The sequence below is a fragment of the Oncorhynchus keta genome, chromosome 28 (genome assembly GCF_023373465.1).
Source record: "Oncorhynchus keta strain PuntledgeMale-10-30-2019 chromosome 28, Oket_V2, whole genome shotgun sequence".
Classification (NCBI taxonomy): domain Eukaryota; kingdom Metazoa; phylum Chordata; class Actinopteri; order Salmoniformes; family Salmonidae; genus Oncorhynchus; species Oncorhynchus keta.
The window spans coordinates 72,803,402-72,822,330 of NC_068448.1; the positions used below are offsets into that span (position 1 = coordinate 72,803,402).

General features: G+C 41.6%; 1 protein-coding gene across 4 annotated transcripts in view; it reads right to left on the bottom strand.

Moving 5' to 3' along the window:
• Window positions 1-16,948, bottom strand: part of LOC118361199 (guanine nucleotide-binding protein G(olf) subunit alpha-like) — an 83,284-nt gene extending 66,336 nt beyond the window's left edge. Inside the window, exons 1-4 of one of the 4 annotated variants that reach the window (XM_052483865.1) lie at window positions 16,202-16,946; window positions 6,107-6,179; window positions 5,006-5,060; window positions 4,703-4,822 (exon numbers count right to left, since the gene is read on the bottom strand). In XM_052483865.1, the coding sequence (XP_052339825.1) occupies window positions 4,703-4,822; window positions 5,006-5,060; window positions 6,107-6,179; window positions 16,202-16,631 (678 nt within the window). In that variant the 5' untranslated portion in view covers window positions 16,632-16,946. Of the gene's footprint in view, window positions 1-4,702; window positions 4,823-5,005; window positions 5,061-6,106; window positions 6,180-6,415; window positions 7,189-16,201 lie in introns of those variants that run through there. The other 3 variants (XM_052483864.1, XM_052483866.1, XM_052483867.1) reach the window with 3 other exon arrangements.
• Between the last annotated feature and the right edge of the window lie 1,981 nt (window positions 16,949-18,929).

An 18,929-nucleotide genomic window follows, 5' to 3' on the forward strand; every position in this document is an offset into this window, starting at 1 on the left:
ACATAACTTACTGTTCCTTAACCGTTTCATACCAATGGCCTTACACCGCGCTCTCACCATATTGGCCAAACCTTATTAATCCAATGTACTGACATTTCTGTAGTTGTCTCAGATAAATGTCTCCATTGGTAACTGCCGTCATTTACATGAGATATTAACAGGAGTGTGTGTGTTTTATATAATTGATTGTTCCAGCTTAATACCGGCATCTGGCATCAATAGTTTACATAGACACTTGTAGATTAAATGTTTGAAGGAATAGTTGTGATGTTGCACATTGAAGTGTCAAACGTCAGCTTTGGGCAGATGAAAAAAAGGCCTAGTAAAACGGAACACATGAGAATGTACTGGAGCCAAGTGGCAGGCCCCAAAACAATCTAAGATTATTCTAGTCTAGCCGCTACTGGCACCATGTCAAGAAATCCTGGAATGGAAGAAAAAAAAAAAAAAGAAAAAAAAAATGTATGCTCTTCAATTATGTAACCACAATCAACTGCCGATGCATTGTTTTAAAGCCCAGTGTTTTAAAGACCAAGGGTATGTCATCTACTGCCAATATACGCATTGAGCCAAGGCAGCAGCAACACGAGCCATATATTTTGCCATATTTATTTTAGCCTAAATAATGGCCAAGCAATCTCTGAAAAACGAGATAGACATAAAGACACTAACTCTTTTGTCATGCTGCATGATAAACTGGTTGTGATTATCAATTACCAACAAGTGCAGGTGGGTAGTGATTAAAGCATATGGTTTGAAACTTTGCTTGTAATTGTTTTACTAATCTGAAGGGAACCATTTTGTGTGTGTGTGTGTGTGTGTGTGTGTGTGTGTGTGTGTCTCACTCGTTCCCTCTCGTGGGCATGGTGCATGAAGTTGAGGGCATAATTTCATTAATTCAAGTAAAATTCAACAAAACGTGAGGTTAAACAAACCCATTTGCTAAACAACTTAAACACTGTACAAGTGCTCTTAGAAATTCCCCCTTTTTTTATTTTTGCAACGTTAAGTTACACATGCAGGCGGCAATTGGATGATACGAATCTACATTTGCCTCCAGGTAGCATAGCATGGCAGCAAAGGCATCACATCAAATGTCAAATCGTCAGCGGAGGCCAAGGCTAAAAGTTGTTCTTTGTCATTTTTTCTATACAGTTTGTGGGGAAGTTGCATTTTGAAATCTCCGCTGTGGTAGACAAACGGTGTTGTGAGTCCCGGCAGAAACAGGGCCTTACATGAAACACGGACCTGCTTTAGAGGAAAATATTCATTTGTTTGAATGCCGTGAGGGCCTCTCTTTGTCCACATGTCTGAGCCACTAGCCAGCTGGTTTACTAACAGAAATCGATGTGCCTTTACATAATAGGCCTAATTAAATGAAACCTATGTTGCAGCCTAAACATCTACTGCTTCTACTGTCCATCTTTGACCGACTGGTATACAGTATGGACCGCCACTAGTATGAATACACAGACGGACGGATACGAGACAGATACCGCCCACAACTGGGCAAAACCAGAGAGAATAGGACTAAATTCAACGAATTAAAGAAAGACAAAAAAATAAGTAATTCATTAAATTTACATGTAATTAGTTTGAACATTAAAGCAAAAGCACCAGATCAAAACAACATTAAGAGGATCATTTCGCACACAACGCAATAAACACCACTACTTCTTAGACTGATCCCTTATCAAAAGCTCATTTAAAAACACTATGCACAGCGGAAACGGAGCGCAGGGGAAACGGAGCGCAGGGGAAACGGAGCGCAGCGGAAACGGAGCGCAGCGGAAACGGAGCGCAGGGGAAACGGAGCGCAGGGGAAACGGAGCGCAGGGGAAACGGAGCGCAGGGGAAACGGAGCGCAGGGGAAACGGAGCGCAGGGGAAACGGAGCGCAGGGGAAACGGAGCGCAGGGGAAACGGAGCGCAGGGGAAACGGAGCGCAGGGGAAACGGAGCGCAGCGGAAACGGAGCGCAGCGGAAACGGAGAGCAGCGGAAACGGAGGCTCGTACGTCACAGATACCTTCATCTCGGGGTCAAATAAAGTTTTGAAAGTCCCATATTCCATGTTTGTGGTCCACTCACAAATCGGTGTTTACTATTAGCAATCCACTGTCAACATCACAACAACCTTCATCGGCACTTGCAGAGTACACAGTTAAAAGCATTAGATAACAGAGTATCAACAAACCCTGGAGCAGACCCTTATTCTCATCATCGTTTCATGTCGTCTGCAGTGTCGCTGACCCAACACAGAGAATCTGAGACACTAAAAGAATAGACTGTTTGGAATCTTTCGTAACACCTCAACACAAACAGACCAAGGCTTTGCCTGCCTTTTGCCTTGACCCACTGCACTCAGAAAAGGCATCAAACAATTCCTTTAAAGGGAGAAGGGACGGCTTTGATTTAAATTGCTAACGATGCGCTCCCCCAAACTCCGCCCTCCCCCCCAAAAAGAAAATGAGGTTACTAAAAGCTTTTTTTTAGCAAGCCGACTAATCATATAACAGTTGATTAGTATTTATCTAGTCCAACAGATGTGTCCAGATTGTGCACTGGGCCAGCTTACCCTTATTCACTGTCTGAAAAAACAAGGTTCCTGATTGGGGCAAAGTTTTGGACCTATGTCTGATTTTGAGGACATTCCAATGGGAGAAAAAAAAAAAACAAAGACCAACAGCCAATAGGAATTCTTACAGGGTATATACTGTGTAGATACACTATATATACACAAAAGTATGTGGACACCCCTTCAAATTAGTGGTTTCGGCTATTTCAGCCACACCCGTTGCTGACAGGTGTATAACATCGAGCACACAGCCATGCAATCTCCGTAGACAAACATTGAATGGCCTTACTGAAGAGCTCAGTGACTTTCAATGTATCACCGTCATAGGATGCCATTTTTCCAACAACATTTTGTCAAATTTCTGCCCCTCTAGAGCTGTCCCGGTCAACTGTAAGTGCTGTTATTGTGAAGTGGAAATGTCTAGGAGCAACAACGGCTCAGACGCGAAGTGGTAGACCACACAAGCTCAAAGGACGGGACCACTGATTGCCGAACTGTGGAGTGTAAATATCGTCTGTCCTCGGTTGTAACACTCACTACAGAGTTCCAAACTGCCTCAGGAAGCAACGTCAACGCAAGACTTCGTCGCGAACTACATGAAATGGATTTCCATGGCAGATGCCAAATGTGGGCTGGAGTGGTGTAAACCTTGCCGCCATAGGACGCAGCAGCAGTGAAAACGCGTTCTCTGGAGTGATGAATCACGCTTTACCAACTGGCTGTCCAACGGACAAATGTGGGTTTGGCAGAGGCCAGGAGAATGCTACCTGCCATAGTGCCAACTATAAAGTTTGGTGGGAGGAGGAATAATTTTAATTAAATTAATTTCTGTTTTTCATGGTTTGGGATACGCCCCTTAGTTCCAGTGCAGGAAAATCTTAACACTATAGCATACGGCAATTCTGTGCTTCTAACTTTGTGGCAACAGTTTGGAGAAGGCCCTTTCCTGTTTCAGCATGACAATGCCCCCATGCACAAAGCAAGGTCCATACAGAAATGGTTTGTCAAGATCGCTGTGGAAGAACTTTACTGGCCTTCACAGAGCCCTGATCTCAACCCCATCGAACACCTTTGCGAAGGATTGGAACGCCGACTGTGAGCCAGGCCTAATCGCCCAACACCAGTGCAGACCTCACTAATGCTCTTGTGGCTGAATGGACGCAAGTCCCCTCAGCAATGTTTCAACATCTAGTGGAAAGCCTTCCCAGAAGAGTGGAGGCTGTTATAACAGCAAAGGGGGGGGACCAACTCCATATTAATGCCCATGATTTTGGAATCAATCTTTGACGAGCAGGCGTCTACATCATTTTGGTCATGTAGTATATATTTCCAGGCAGTCAAATATAGCAAAGCATATGTTTTATTGTGTACTCATAAAATTCTATTCATAGCTGGGAGATATCACTGGAAGCAAACACCAGAAGTAATGACATCTATTTGCCCACGTCAGGTCCTTTCAATCAAATCCAAAGTAAAGAAATCATCTAAGGTAATTCCACCGTGGCTTACTACTGGGTGTTTGCAGAACGTGTTGCAGAGCTCAGGTAATCATACAGATTTCACAATTTAATAAAGCATTTACAACTTTTTAAAAATATACCCTGCCATGGTTCATTCATTTCTAAATTGCCTAATCGTATAGCTTATGTCCCAGTAGGTGATGGTTTTGAATGGACTCTTAACCTTTGTATGTAGGATCTGAACATTTCTCAGAACAAATGTAAAATCCCTCGCTTCTCGTTGTTTCCTACAAGAAGAAATTGCAAATGGAGCTAGTGGACACTAGTGAATGTGCCTATTTATTTTTTTATTTTTTTAGATAACTGCTATTTCAGTATAAGCTTACATAACTTTTTTCATAGTCACCTTATGTTTGGCATCAGCATTTAGACTCCAATTTGAACAACCTGACTACAAATAGACTTAGACAACATTGGTATTTGATTGTCCACTGAATGTATAAATTCAATCAGAGTTGGATACACTATGAATCTATGAATAGCAAAGACCTGATCAATGCATTGAGGTTGCTTCTCAGGGCATAACTAACAAGCTGTTAAGATCTCTCTCTCTATGTATGCATGCATGTACAGCTCAGTCAGAGTTTGACAGACGGTCGCCCCTTACCTCTGTGTAGTCGAAGTCCGAGAGAGGTGCTATACTTTTGATGTAGTCAATTCTGGACTCGTTCGCTGGGTTACCTATTGGAACTGGGGGTATTAACGTGCTCATCGCCGAAACTACCGTCTACAAAGCAGATAAAAACAAAAACACAGACATCAAGCCGGATACATGGGGGAAAGCCAGTCTATCAGTCAAATGGGATTGCAGGAAACAAATCTCAGAGGGTGTGACCATGTACATTATATCATACAAATCTCAGCACATCACCTTTTTATTTGAGTAGGCTACATACAGCCTACAACTTACCACAATGGCATCCTTCACATTTTTCCGGATGTCCAGGACCTTCTGTTTTTTTTCTCTGGGTGGAGAAACAACATATAGAATTAGGATTGTTGGGCATTAATGAATAGTGGAAAAGTGATCACTGGATTCATGAAAGGAACCTTTATGCTGTCCTGTAGAAAGAAGAGGAGGTCTCACAGACCACTAATGCAAACCATCAAGAGGCCTTGATAGGTTGTTTGGTCATACTTACCATTTGTAAATTAACAGTAATTATGTAATGTGCTAAAATATTATTTGAAAGTTTACTTTTTGATACTATTACAATAGCCTCCCACTGGGCACAGACAATATTTAAACGTCTATTCCACGTTGGTTCAACGTAATTTTGAAACAAGTTGATTCAGTGGGCTGTTAGCACTAGACCAATATTCAGAGAGATTTGTCCCATTCAGCAACAAAAGTGGATGGACATTACGAATTGACTGTATGTATCTTGGTCCATTTGCTGAAATAATATCAACGATTTTATTACATATATAAATAGGGGACAGATTTCAAAAAACGTATTAATTAGACCTCTACAGAATACTATACTACAATGTAACCAAATCAAACGATAATGTAATCAAGTCTTGATGGGATATTATAGGCCATTGAAAGGCTTAGATACATTGTTTCAGCATCGTTGTAAAATACCACTGCACACGTTACTTTTGTATAACCGTTTTTTCAGCCAATGAATTCAGTTTTTAGATGTTTTTTTTGTTGGCTTGCGCATTATAATGTAATAGCAACTAACATTTACCTGGCAGTGTTTTGGCACACAGAATATGACGTCTTTATCTCTGTGACAGCTATTAGAAATCAGTTGGACATAGCAGGCTGGTCGCCATGCTGTTGTTATAATCATTGGGCCCGATGACTCCCGATGGACACTGCAGTGCTACAGCGCAAAGAAACGTCTACCCAACACTCGGTCATTTTCTTCTCTCGCATGGAACAAATTGAAATGACCACAATAAAACATATTCTAATACACAACAGTATCCACATAGAATAGGAATACGTTAACATTTGGCACGTAAATGCGGTCAAATATATGAAATAACGTGTACTTACTCTGCGTTAAAGCCATTGACGTGCAGAATCCGCATCTGCTTGACAATCGTGCTTTTCCCAGACTCTCCAGCCCCTTCGACATAAAACACAGATCTAGCATAAGGACCTGGAGCTATCACTAAAATATTAAAATATACTTGGGTGCCGCATATGCTGGTGTTTAAAATCCATGAGAATTAGGCTACAATCCATCTGAAGATTCAGTCAGCGCTCGCTTGCGAGACCTGTCAACGTATGTGGGCTGGGGTGCGAATCTCTGAAAACATACATGATACATATCATTTATCAAATCCACCTTCTGGACCTTACCCAATAAAAGCAGTCGATGTGTGGCTTTATATGCTTGTCTTTCCTTTTGTAATTGTTTCTCGATTTTTTTATTCGCTTCTCTTTGTGCCTTTTCATCGATGCGTTGATCTTCAGTCTTGCTGTTGCCCAAACAACCCATCTTCCGCTGACCTCTTCTCGTAAACAGAAAGTATAAAATAACAGCTAATGTAAATCCTTCTTTCAATATAAAATGAGAACAAATGGGGCGATAAATCCGTGCGCCACTTCTCCGTCGCTCAGAGAAAAACCTTCCCGTTACAATTTCGTTTTAACCCCTTGTCAAACCCAATCCAGTAGATTCAGTCGATTCTAATAAATATGTGCATCATAAATAGAATAAAAATATACATTAATTTCATAAATATGCAAAGAGTGGAGCGGGGCTGAATCTGGAAGCCAGCCAACTGCTCCTCTCTCTCGCTCCTGCTTCCCACTCTCTATTTTTCCTTTCTAAAATGCTGTTTGTGTTTCTGTCTTTTTAACTCAGCACTGCCTCTCTCTGTAGCACCAGGAAGTCACACAGAACCGAAAAAGAAACACCTCAAAGCGCGCGCCACCATACCAGTGTTTGAATATCCAGTTTAACAACAAACAAAAAAAATAATCGACGATCTTATCTTGATTTTTACCGGTAGAACAAACAGAAAGAACAGGCTACGTTAATCTAGTAAATGTGCGTCAAAAGCTCTCTCTTCAAAAGGATGGGGGCCCCGGGGAAAGTTAAGACTACCCGTTGATATGATTTCTAGATGTGCCTTCCTCTCTCTGTTATAGAGGGGCATTGGCTTCACTTTAGTTCTTTAATGGGTGGGTCTATATATTATGTTAATGATATCATGTATTTACATATAGCCTACATATTTACACTATTAAAAACATTGGCTACAATAACACGAGAATAATTCAAAGCCTTGTTGAATATATTGAAAGCGCTCTAATGGCCCATCTGACAGCCTAATGAATGTTCAGCATTTTTTTTAAAAGGTAATTGATATAGTTAAATATAGTTTCCAAAAACGTGTTTATATTAGTCTTATTATTGAATAGGCTACCTAGAATAGAAGATGCACCAGACAGACACTTGATGGCGTTTTCCACAAATAGTTTCCCTTATACACTTCACGCGCGTAAATCATTTCACTGGTGCCCGCAAACACCGGTAAATGGAGCTAAACAAGAGCGCGCGACCAGACAGGTCTGCACACTATACAGAATCCCTACCCTATTGGAACCCCTACCATATTGCAGTCGTAATTTCAAATGGTTAAATTAACTCACGTGGAAAACTGATTGGATTTGGAAAAAGTCAACAACATAAGGTTATTTCGTCTCTTTTTTACCCAACGTCTAACCTAAATCCAATGGCATGGCGCATTTTTTTGGGGTTGATTTCACTTTAAATTCACGTTAGTTGACAACTCAACCAAATGTCAATCACAACTATACCTTGACATTTATGCCCCGCGGGAAGGGTTATGGAACGGATATAGGTAGGGGATAAGGTTAGCGATTAGGGTAGGGACGTCCCAAGGATCCTTGATATCACTAAGCCGCACACCACACAAACCATATTGAAATTACGAGACCAAATGATAACACAGATACAAAATCTGAACAAATAACAAAACAAAAAAAGTATAGTAGGCTGCCACTCAAAGTTCTCTGAAGTATTATAACTTGGCATAGGCCTCCTATATCCTACTTCTGTATATTATTTTCAATCTGTAGCAAAACAAAATGTCAAACTATAATAAATAGTAAAGAAAGTAAAAGGTTGACTATAACAGAAAAGCACCTCAACCTTTGAGGAAAAAAAAGACATAATGCAAATATATCCAAACAAGTTGGAGTTTGCATATCAGTGTCTATGTCCTAGCAGATATCCATGTAGTGAGTGAGAGCCCAAGACAACCTCGCAATATGATAGGATGGAGGAGCTTTCTGGGTCATTTTAAGGGTAGATTGGATGAACAGACAAATGTTTTGACAACCAATAAAAGCCATCCACAAAGGAAAGCAATTCGTTGGGGAAATTAATCACTAATGAAGTCCTTTCAAACCCCAATAAAATGTAGTGAACTAATTGAAAAGACAACGGGTACACTGATTAAAGTAGTACTTTGTGATCTGAAGTAAGTGGGGCAGATGTGTTTGACCGTTTCAAGTGGCAAACTAGACTCAGAAGGACTCGAATGAACGATTGATTGAACGATTAGATTGATTTCCAAAACGTCAGCCGTCATATTAAAACATGGATTAAACCTAAAGTAGTGTGAGGAAAACGGTCAACCGTGAGACCAGATGGTTATCTGTAGTGACGTGTCACTGGAGAGAACATTACAGCCTCCAGAACAATTGAAAGATTTTCCAGTACCCAAAAAAAAATAATAATATGAAAACAAGATGCAAATGTGATCTTATAGGGTGAGTTGACCAGTGTCCAGCTCCTCTGAATGCAAATGTAGTCCGCTGAGCTTCCTAACTGTTAATGTGTGTTGGTTGAGTGCACTGTTGAGATGTATTCAGAAGTGAGTCATGTCTCCCTACAGCGGCCATGGGGAGTAAAGACAATCTTAGCTGTCTCTCATTTTGGTTTTTTTTTGTCACCTTTTTCAATACAACTATGTGAGCTACGGTGCCCACGTTCTTTTCCTGTTTGACACAAGAAGGTAAGTAACAAAACACATCTATTTAATGCCAGTGTCAATGGAAATCAGCACATTGCATGTTGTCTTACATTGGCCTTTGTCTCCCTCTTGTGGTTTTCATGAATACTACACTTCAATGTGTGTGCATGCATGATGACAATGTGCATTTACAAGAGAATGGTCAAGAAAAACAGGGGTCCTTTACTAGAGAGCCATGACTGTATGACCCCCCTCCTTGTTCACTGGATAAAAATGTATTGGGTATGAGGTTGATATATCTTCAGGTCATAGCCTACCTTAGACTAGAAAATAGGTTTACAGTCTATCTTTAGTCAGGTGCATTCATTCTGTTTCCAGTGAGTACACAGAGATGGTTAGAGATTAAGAAGATGTCTGGAATGCTAACCAATTCTAATCCATATGAGATTCCCAACAGGCCCAGTACAGGGTCATATTCTTTGGGCACCAAATGGAAGAAAACGTCTTGAAACCTAGACTTAACCAAAATTTGCGTTACTTATTGGACTTCTTTTCCCAAAACACTTCGCTACGGTGTGCCCTACTCGACCCAGGAGATCTGCAGGTTACTATTGATCAGGTAAACTTGCAAATTGCAAAAGCGAGTTGAGAGTGCATCTATGAGAAGAGCAGTCTGTCAGCAGGCTAAGAACAGTGCAGTCTGTCAGCAGGCTAAGAACAGTGCAGTCTGTCAGCAGGCTAAGAACAGTGCAGTCTGTCAGCAGGCTAAGAACAGTGCAGTCTGTCAGCAGGCTAAGAACAGTGCAGTCTGTCAGCAGGCTAAGAACAGTGCAGTCTGTCAGCAGGCTAAGAACAGTGCAGTCTGTCAGCAGGCTAAGAACAGTGCAGTCTGTCAGCAGGCTAAGAACAGTGCAGTCTGTCAGCAGGCTAAGAACAGTGCAGTCTGTCAGCAGGCTAAAAACAGTGCAGTCTGTCAGCAGGCTAAAAACAGTGCGGTCTGTCAGTAGGCTAAAAACAGTGTGGTCTGTCAGTAGGCTAAAAACAGTGCAGTCTGTCAGTAGGCTAAAAACTGCAGTCTGTCAGCAGGCTAAAAAATGCAGTCTGTCAAGGTTTGGGTCAGTAGGCTAAAAACAGTGTGGTCTGTCAGTAGGCTAAAAACACAGTCTTCCTGGTGTGCCAAAATGATCTTTCTGTCCTTTGTCACACATTTTTTGTTCGTTTTGTTTTTTTGTTCGAGATGAACTTTCAAATCCCACTGGACAGCCCTGGGCTGGTATCCGCAGGACGGTGGGGCCCAATTTAGAAAGCGAGAGTAAAAATATGGCCAGAAAACAGGACGCACATTTTCTCCCCAGATAATGGTAGGTGTAAGAGAGGTCTGATGAGGTCATCACCACCACTGTCTGGCCACAGGACTGAGCAAGTGAAACCATTCCCAGGACATATCTTTACAAATGGCACACCATAATTAAGTCACCTTGACTTGAACCCTTTGTAGAAAGAGCTACATGTGGTGGTAATTATGTAACGGATGTCATAAATATATCTGGATGATGCTGGACTGGTATCAGCTTTTAAACAGTTGGAAATAAGCCAAGGTTTAACGATAACCAATTTGCTGACCTCGTGACATTTTATCTGATGAGTCAGTTGACAGACACAAAAATGGCCACCCCCACCCCCCCAAAAAAAATGAAATCTGTTACATCACGATTATAAAAGCAATATGTAACCCTTGTAACTTATGTCTCCAGTTAAGTGTAACCAGCAGACGTTTGGCTACTGACTTTGGCACTCTATATAGTGAATCATATTCTCCGGTTGAGGAAATTCCCAGGTCAGATCTACTGGTCTAGTGACTGAGGGAGAAAACGGAATAGGGGCGTTGCCGTCAAGGAACATTAAAGGATGTTAGAAGAGATCAGTAGTTAGGGTTTTGTCCCAATAACCTGACCAGTGTCTGCTGACCAAAATGTAAATAGAATGATAGTCCTATTTTTCCTATTACCAAACAGAGAAATGCCACCAAGGCTTGAACGATGTACACAAAAATGTAACTAAATTTTCCCAGATTGACTGACCTTCATGTCTTAAAATAATGATGGACTGTTCTGTTTCTCTTTGCTTACTTGAGCTGTTCTTGCCATAATATGGATTTGGTATTTTACCAAATAGGGCTATCTTCTGTATAACAACCCTACCTTATCACAACACAACTTATTGGCTCAAACACATTAAGGAAATTCCAAAAATGAACTTTTAACAAGGCACACCTGTTAATTGAAATGCATTCCAGGTGACTACCTCATGAAGCTGGTTGAGAGAATGTCAAGAGTGTGCAAAGCTATCATCATCATCAAGGGGTGGCTACTTTTAAGAATGTCATATAGAACACTTTTTTGGTTAATACATGACTCCATATGTGTTACTTTATAGTTTTGATGTATTCACTATTATTCTACAATGTAGAAAATAGTACAAATAAAGAACAACCCTTGAATGAGTAGATGTGTCCAAACTTTTGACTGGTACTTTAGATAAAACCTTTTGGGGACATGTTTGGTCTTTTCACATGGCATGTTCTTACCTCAGAATGATCCTTAATGAATATGACACTTAGGTGAAAATGGGAGGAACAGAACTGATTGGCTACCCTAACCCTGAAGATATCACATTTTAAAGAGCTCTCTATTGTAGATTTCTTACTCACTTAGAAGGTTAAATGCAATGTATATGACTTTAGTGTTACATTTTCAAAAGATGGCCGCTATATCTATTCAGGTGAATCACAGCTACTTGAGGGCGTAGGATATTTTCCCACTGACCTCAGAACATTTGCATATTTGGATAGAACCTGAACCTGCTTGAGAGCATCTCTGTTCCATTTCTTGAAATTCCGTAACCCAGATTCTATCTGAATATGGGCTAAAAATAGCCTCCTGGAGAGTGTCTCCCTCGCTCTGTGCCCCTCACTGCTGCTCTGATATGGAATGATAACAGAGCCAACCTGCCACTTAGCATGCAGAAACCACACAAACTAACATGCACACAGAGACATGGAACACTGTACACACTTCCCTTTACTGCCTCACAAACTTGCTCCACCACACTCACAGGTATACACACACACACACACACACACACACACACACACACACACACACACACACACACACCACTTGAACTCAAACGTCCATCTTCATAACTAAGGGATATGTGCTGTATGAATAATCAATGGACATATGGTGCTCTAAGGTAAAGCCTTCCCCTTTATCTCTTATCATTGGCCATCCCAGAAATTAAACATCCCAATACCTGAAAACGTGGCTGCCATAATCAGGCCATGAGATGGTGAAGGGTTTATGGGACGGACCGGCTGCAAAAATAGCACAGACTTTGGACTATTCCCACTTGCTTCTATATATGGCAACTTGACACAAGGATGGACCTCACTCTCAACGAACAGGATATGATAAGATGGGATGAGACGTGCGTACAGTGGAAGAATTAGGAGTTGTTGGTCAAGGAGAGAATAGAAATAAACCAAATAAGGGCTGAGATGATTCGGATATAGACAGCAGGAGCAAAATATAGTATTCATATGTGTAGAATTGTGATACTACCTGCCAGGGCAAGTGTATGCTGTGATCTGGACACGCCCCTCTCTCTCTCTGTGTGGTGTGTGTGTGTGTGTGCCAAAAATTCTGTCCGTTTTCCCCAGAGGCTGCTTTGGAGGCCTTGGTCCCCCACCTGAAATGACATGTGGGGGTTGAACATTGGTTCAGATGCACATAGGGTAGCCCAGAGATTGGATAGCAGCAAACTAACTACCAACAGGTCACGTACCATTTTCACACTTTTATGCCGACACAAACCATACTGTGATGTTTTCTTTTCACATTGTCCAGTTCCAGCAACTATGGCGAATACATAACCAGGCCTGCACAGTCCAGCTTGGTTTGGCTCAGCTTGGCTCAGTAGTGTGGAAAGGGTTATGTAGCAGATGAGTTTTGGGCATATGATGCCTGCCTGTGCTCCCAATGATGATTAGCTTCCATCAAGAATGCTGAAATACTTCAGGATGATTGAAGGTTACGCAAGAAGATGCTGATTGTCTATTATGTAATCATTCAAAGAAGTTGCCATTGGTAGGTCTAAAACTTCGATTGCCTTTTAATAAAACTAAACTACCGTGGCAAACTGACTGACATTCTAAATAGGATGCCTCAGTGTGACTGTGAATAACGCACTCACTTTTGTTTAGAATCAGTGCTGATGCTGTTCTGAATCTGACATGGTCAAAACATTACCTGACTGTTAGCTCCGATCACCTCCGACCTACGTAAACGTTAAATTCCTTAGACTAACACACACCCTGATACCTCTGGTTGCTAGGCGCAAGTCATATAACCCTAAGTGAAGTTGTCACCTTCCTTCGACTTCCCTTCCAAATAAAAAGCAGAGGAATGGGGTCAAATCTAGTGTACTTGTCATTTCAGCAGTAAACTGCTACAGCTTACACTGTATAATAACATGAACTATCATGTGATAGTTGTGAGTGTTATGGTCAGCAAGTATGTTCTGATCTTTACTGCCTGCTGTCAATAAAAAGATAATTATGTCATTGGACAAACAAATTACTTTTTGACTCAAAAACAGCAAATACAGAATGCTACCCTCATTTGAAATCTAGACTCCATCTGAGGTTATAAGGGGAACTGACTGACTGATGTTCCAGGACACTTGCTGGTTACATTCACTGGGCCTACTACCACTGCTAGTTACCATTGCTAGTTAAGCAGTATTTGATGTGTGCCTCTTGGTCTTTAATAAACTATTGCTAGTTAAGCAGTATTTGATGTGTGCCTCTTGGTCTTTAATAAACTAGATTTTGGAATGCTGAGATACTACCACTGTGACAGTTACACATAATCTGGTCCCAGATCTGTTAGTGCAGTCTTGCCAACTCCTATATGATCATTGTCACATTGAGGCAAGACTTCACAAACAGATCTGGGACCAGGCTAGGTTACACAAGGGGCTGTCATAGTGACATTGTTAGAAAGCACTGATTCCATGCTTGATTTGGAATACATGCGACTGGATGAAAGTATATGTGTGGATGCATGTGGTAGGCTACAGTAGTCTTGTGATCAACTTTGGTTTTAAATTAAGTTTGAAATACTTTCAAAGTGGCACGCATGTTGTAATCTAGGGCTGGGAAATATATTTAATTAATTTGAATGTATGTTTTAGCGCGATGTTCCAAATGCCTGTATCGCAAGTTGTTATTTTTGTAATTCTACAAACAATTATCATATTTTTGGGAGTGGCGGCCCGTCGCTGCTAAATGAATATAGGGGAAACCCTGAGCCTTATTTAAAAATAATAATAATTTTACTAAGCTTAAGAACAAATTCATATTTACAATGACAGCCTAGGAAAAGTGGGTTAACTGCCTTGTTCAGGGGCGGCAGGTAGCCTAGTGGTTCAAGCATTGGGTCAGTAACCAAGAGGTTGCTGTAGGTTCATGCTCTACAACATCCGCAGAGTACGACCCTGCCTCACACAGGAAGCGGCGCAGGTCCTAATCCAGGCACTTGTCATCTCCCGTCTGGATTACTGCAACTCGCTGTTGGCTGGGCTCCCTGCCTGTGCCATTAAACCCCTACAACTCATCCAGAACGCCGCAGCCCGTCTGGTGTTCAACCTTCCCAAGTTCTCTCACGTCACCCCGCTCCTCCGCTCTCTCCACTGGCTTCCAGTTGAAGCTCGCATCCGCTACAAGACCATGGTGCTTGCCTACGGAGCTGTGAGGGGAACGGCACCTCAGTACCTCCAGGCTCTGATCAGGCCCTACACCCAAACAAGGGCACTGCGTTCATCCACCTCTGGCCTGCTCGCCTCCCTACCACTGAGGAAGTACAGTTCCCGCTCAGCCCAGTCAAAACTGTTCGCTGCTCTGGCCCCCAATGGTGGAACAAACTCCCTCACGACGCCAGGACAGCGGAGTCAATCATCACCTTCCGGAGACACCTGAAACCCCACCTCTTTAAGGAATACCTAGGATAGGATAAAGTAATCCTTCTCACCCCCCTTAAAAGATTTAGATGCACTATTGTAAAGTGGCTGTTCCACTGGATGTAATAAGGTGAATGCACCAATTTGTAAGTCGCTCTGGATAAGAGTGTCTGCTAAATGACTTGAATGTAATGTAAATATAGATTGAATCCCAGAGCTGACAAGGTAAAAATATGTCATTCTGCCCCTGAACAAGGCAGTTAACACACTGTTCCAAGGCTGTCATAGTAAATAAGAATTTGTTCTTAACTGACTTGCGTAGTTAAATATATATATATATTTTTAAGAAAGATTTTGATCTTGTCAGCTTGGGAAAAATCGATCCAGCAACTTTTCAGTTACTGGCCCAATGCTCTAACCACTAGGCTAAACCATATGCATGGTCAATATAAGTCTCTGCTACCTCTTCAGGGTATAACTATGATCTTTATGGGCTTTAGGGACTAAAAATATTATTTGAAGTTGTTGGGTGAAGTGTTTCTTTATGTTCGTTGCCTCTTGTACAGCATTGGTGCACTGATAACGATGACCCCCTTTGCAATATGTAGGCTTGTTACATTTAACTCCAAGTACATCACTTGTAGGCTACATACTTTGAATATAACAGACTCATTAATTGGTAGAGGTGAACTAGTAACCATAAGCCTGGTGACCATCAAGACACCACGTGTTAGAAAGGGCCCGTGCATTAATTGCCCGAGACGTTTACCATATCTTGATTGCGCGCGAATTGTGCACAGGGTTGAGAGGTTATCGATATGCGGATACAATAAGCAGAAACTACTCACACGTCTATTCTGTTCCATTTGATAGAGCTAATATAGTCAAAGCATATATCTCATTGGTTTGACTTTGTGGCACGTTGATTGCAGAAGGATAAGAAATCATACCTCATAAGCCTACCCTGCATACAGCCTTCCGTTCGCACCTGACTTAAGTCATGACACCCGAAATGAAATGTTATATGCGGGAAAAGTTATTTCAGGTCTGAAATGTGATACACAAGAGCACTTGGCTGGTCAAGTTATTGGACCCAACCTTACCATCTCCCACCTACCAAGTAAAAGCAGACGATGAATCTGCTCGTATTCCCGATGTTGCTCCTTCAGAGTTAGATCGATATGTTTACTGACTTTCTTCGCCTGTTTTTTGACCTCCTCCGATAACTTTTTGTCCCTGTTTTTCTGTTTGCTGAGCGTTTTCTGCAACAATTGCTGTCGCTGGCTGCGGTCTGCTCCCCCACCACCCCCATTCTGTATGGGCACGCCGTCAGTCGTGTCCCCTCGACAGGCATCTCCCGCAAATGGTTTGCCTTTGCCAGGGCCCCTGCGGTGGCACAAACAACGACGGCAAGGTGACATGTCATTATATGCCTCTGTATCCTCGTGATCAAGGTCCTTGGAGCGTAACGGTATAGAGGTGTCCGCCGGCTGCTCGGTATCACCGGGTTCGCCAAGACTAGGACGCAGGCTATAGCACAGTCCCATTGTCGTGTTTGTTCCTTAGTAAAATGGAAACGAATAATTCAGATGAAAATAATAAAATTCCTCGAGATATGATACCTGTCCTCCTGTACTCATTGCGCTATTGCCCCTGTCCTGTGACGTGTGTGGAATTCCAACTGGAGATGTGATCTAATCACGGTTCTGGACAATTTAGCATTTTGTCCCGTCGGTTAATGAGAGGCAGCCCGTAATTGGATCCGCTGAGCTATAATAAGAACTAGAGACAGCCTCCAAGATGGCCGACCATTGTTTTCAAGTACTCTACTCATGGTCGCATACGGCGATTCGTGGGGGCTGACATCTTGCTAGTTCCGGTTTCAGGAGCCAATTAGTACATGCGCACTAGCACTGGAGCCACGCCCAGCTAGAATGTAACGCCTGCAGGAGCAGGGACTGTACTGCGGGGTAGTGGATCCAGTGGTGTAGTGCTACATTTTTTAAAATGTAAATGATGCCATCATTCCCTCAATCAAAGTTTGTACCTACAGATGTATGTAGCCTATTGAACAACATGTCGTTATAGAACAGGGCTCTCCAACCTTGTTCCTGGAGAGCCACCCCACTCAGTACATGACATCCATGGACATCGAATTATGGGCGTTATCAGATCCGTCCGTCGTGGCCGCTATTTCCCAAATTGGCCTATGTTTAGTTCATCCGCTAACTTGCTGTGCTCATTGAAAACACGAGATCCATGAAATAACAATTTATTGCATTGCCTATATTGATTACATTATGGTGGCTTAATGGAAATATCCACAGTAAAATAATCTTAAAATAGTATTTATGTTGTTAAATTGTCAGATGTTCTGACAGGCAGAATATGACTGAAAACAACCTGTAATCTTGTGAGTGCACAATTTAAGAACTGAATTTATAACAATTTGAATTGGATATTTTAAACGCCATTTCTTCTTTGACAACGTTACTGCACAAGTTCTAGAGGGACACGCGACGTTGAGCCATTAGCACCATTTACTCCTCTTACGATCCCACATTAGCCATGCAGCACAGCAACAACTTTTAAAAAAAATTGAGGACAAGCGAGTGTGGGGACTATAAGTACACATTTTTGTCCGAATATTTTTCTAAACATTTTGTAATCTGTTCAGGTCTTCTCTCTAGAATGCAGATGCTTGCTAGCTTTCTGGCTAGCTAATGTTACAACGCAGACAGAAGTGGATAGCTAAATATCTAGACTGGATACAAGGCGTGAAAACAGAGCTAGCTGATTTGCTAACTATCTAACGTGCTGTATGGGTTAACTAGCTTTCTAAATAGCTAGATACCATAGTTTGTGAGGGGCATTAATAAGCCACTAAGAAGGGAGATGAGGACAATGAGTTGCAAATGTATTTACCTAGATAGCCACAGTTGAAAGCGGAAGTTTACATACACTTGAGCGAAATACATTTAAACTCAGTTTTTCACAATTCCTGACATTTAATCCAAGTAAAAAAATCGCTGTTTTAGGTCAGTTAGGATCACCACTTTATTTTAAGAATGTGAAATGTCAGAATAATAATAGTGATTTATTTAGGCTTTTATTTCTTTCGTCACATTCCTAGTGGGTCAGAAGTTCACATACATTCAATTAGTATTTGGTAGCATTGCCTTTAAATTGTTTAACTTGGGTCAAACGTTTCAGGAAGCCTTCCATAAGCTTCCCACAATAATTTGGATGAATTTTGGCCCATCATCCTGACAGAGCTGGTGTAACAGAGTCAGGTTTGTAGGCCTCCTTGCTCACACACGCTTTTTCAGTTCTGCCCACAAATCTTCTATAGGATTGAGGGGTCAGGGCTTTGATGGCCACTCCAATACCTTGACTTTGTCGTCCTTAAGCCATTTTGCCACAACTTTGGATGTATGCTTGGGGTCATTGTCCATTTGGACAATTTTCCCATAATGTCAAGCAAAGAGGTACTGAGTTTGTAGGTAGGCCTTGAAATACATCCACAGGTACACCTCCAATTGACACATTATGTCAATTAGCCTATCAGAAGTTTCTAAAGCCATGACATCATTTTCTGGAATTTCCAAGCTGTTTAAGGCACAGTCAATTTAGTGTATGTACATTTCTGACCCACTGGATTTGTGATACAGTGATTTATAAGTGAAATAATCTGTCTGTAAACATTTGTTGGTAAAATTACGTGTGTCATTCACAAAGTAGATGTCCTAACCGACTTGCCAAAACTACACTTTGTTAACAAGAAATTTGTGGAGTGGTTGAAAAACGAGTTTTAATGACTCCAACCTAAGTGTATTTAAACTTAC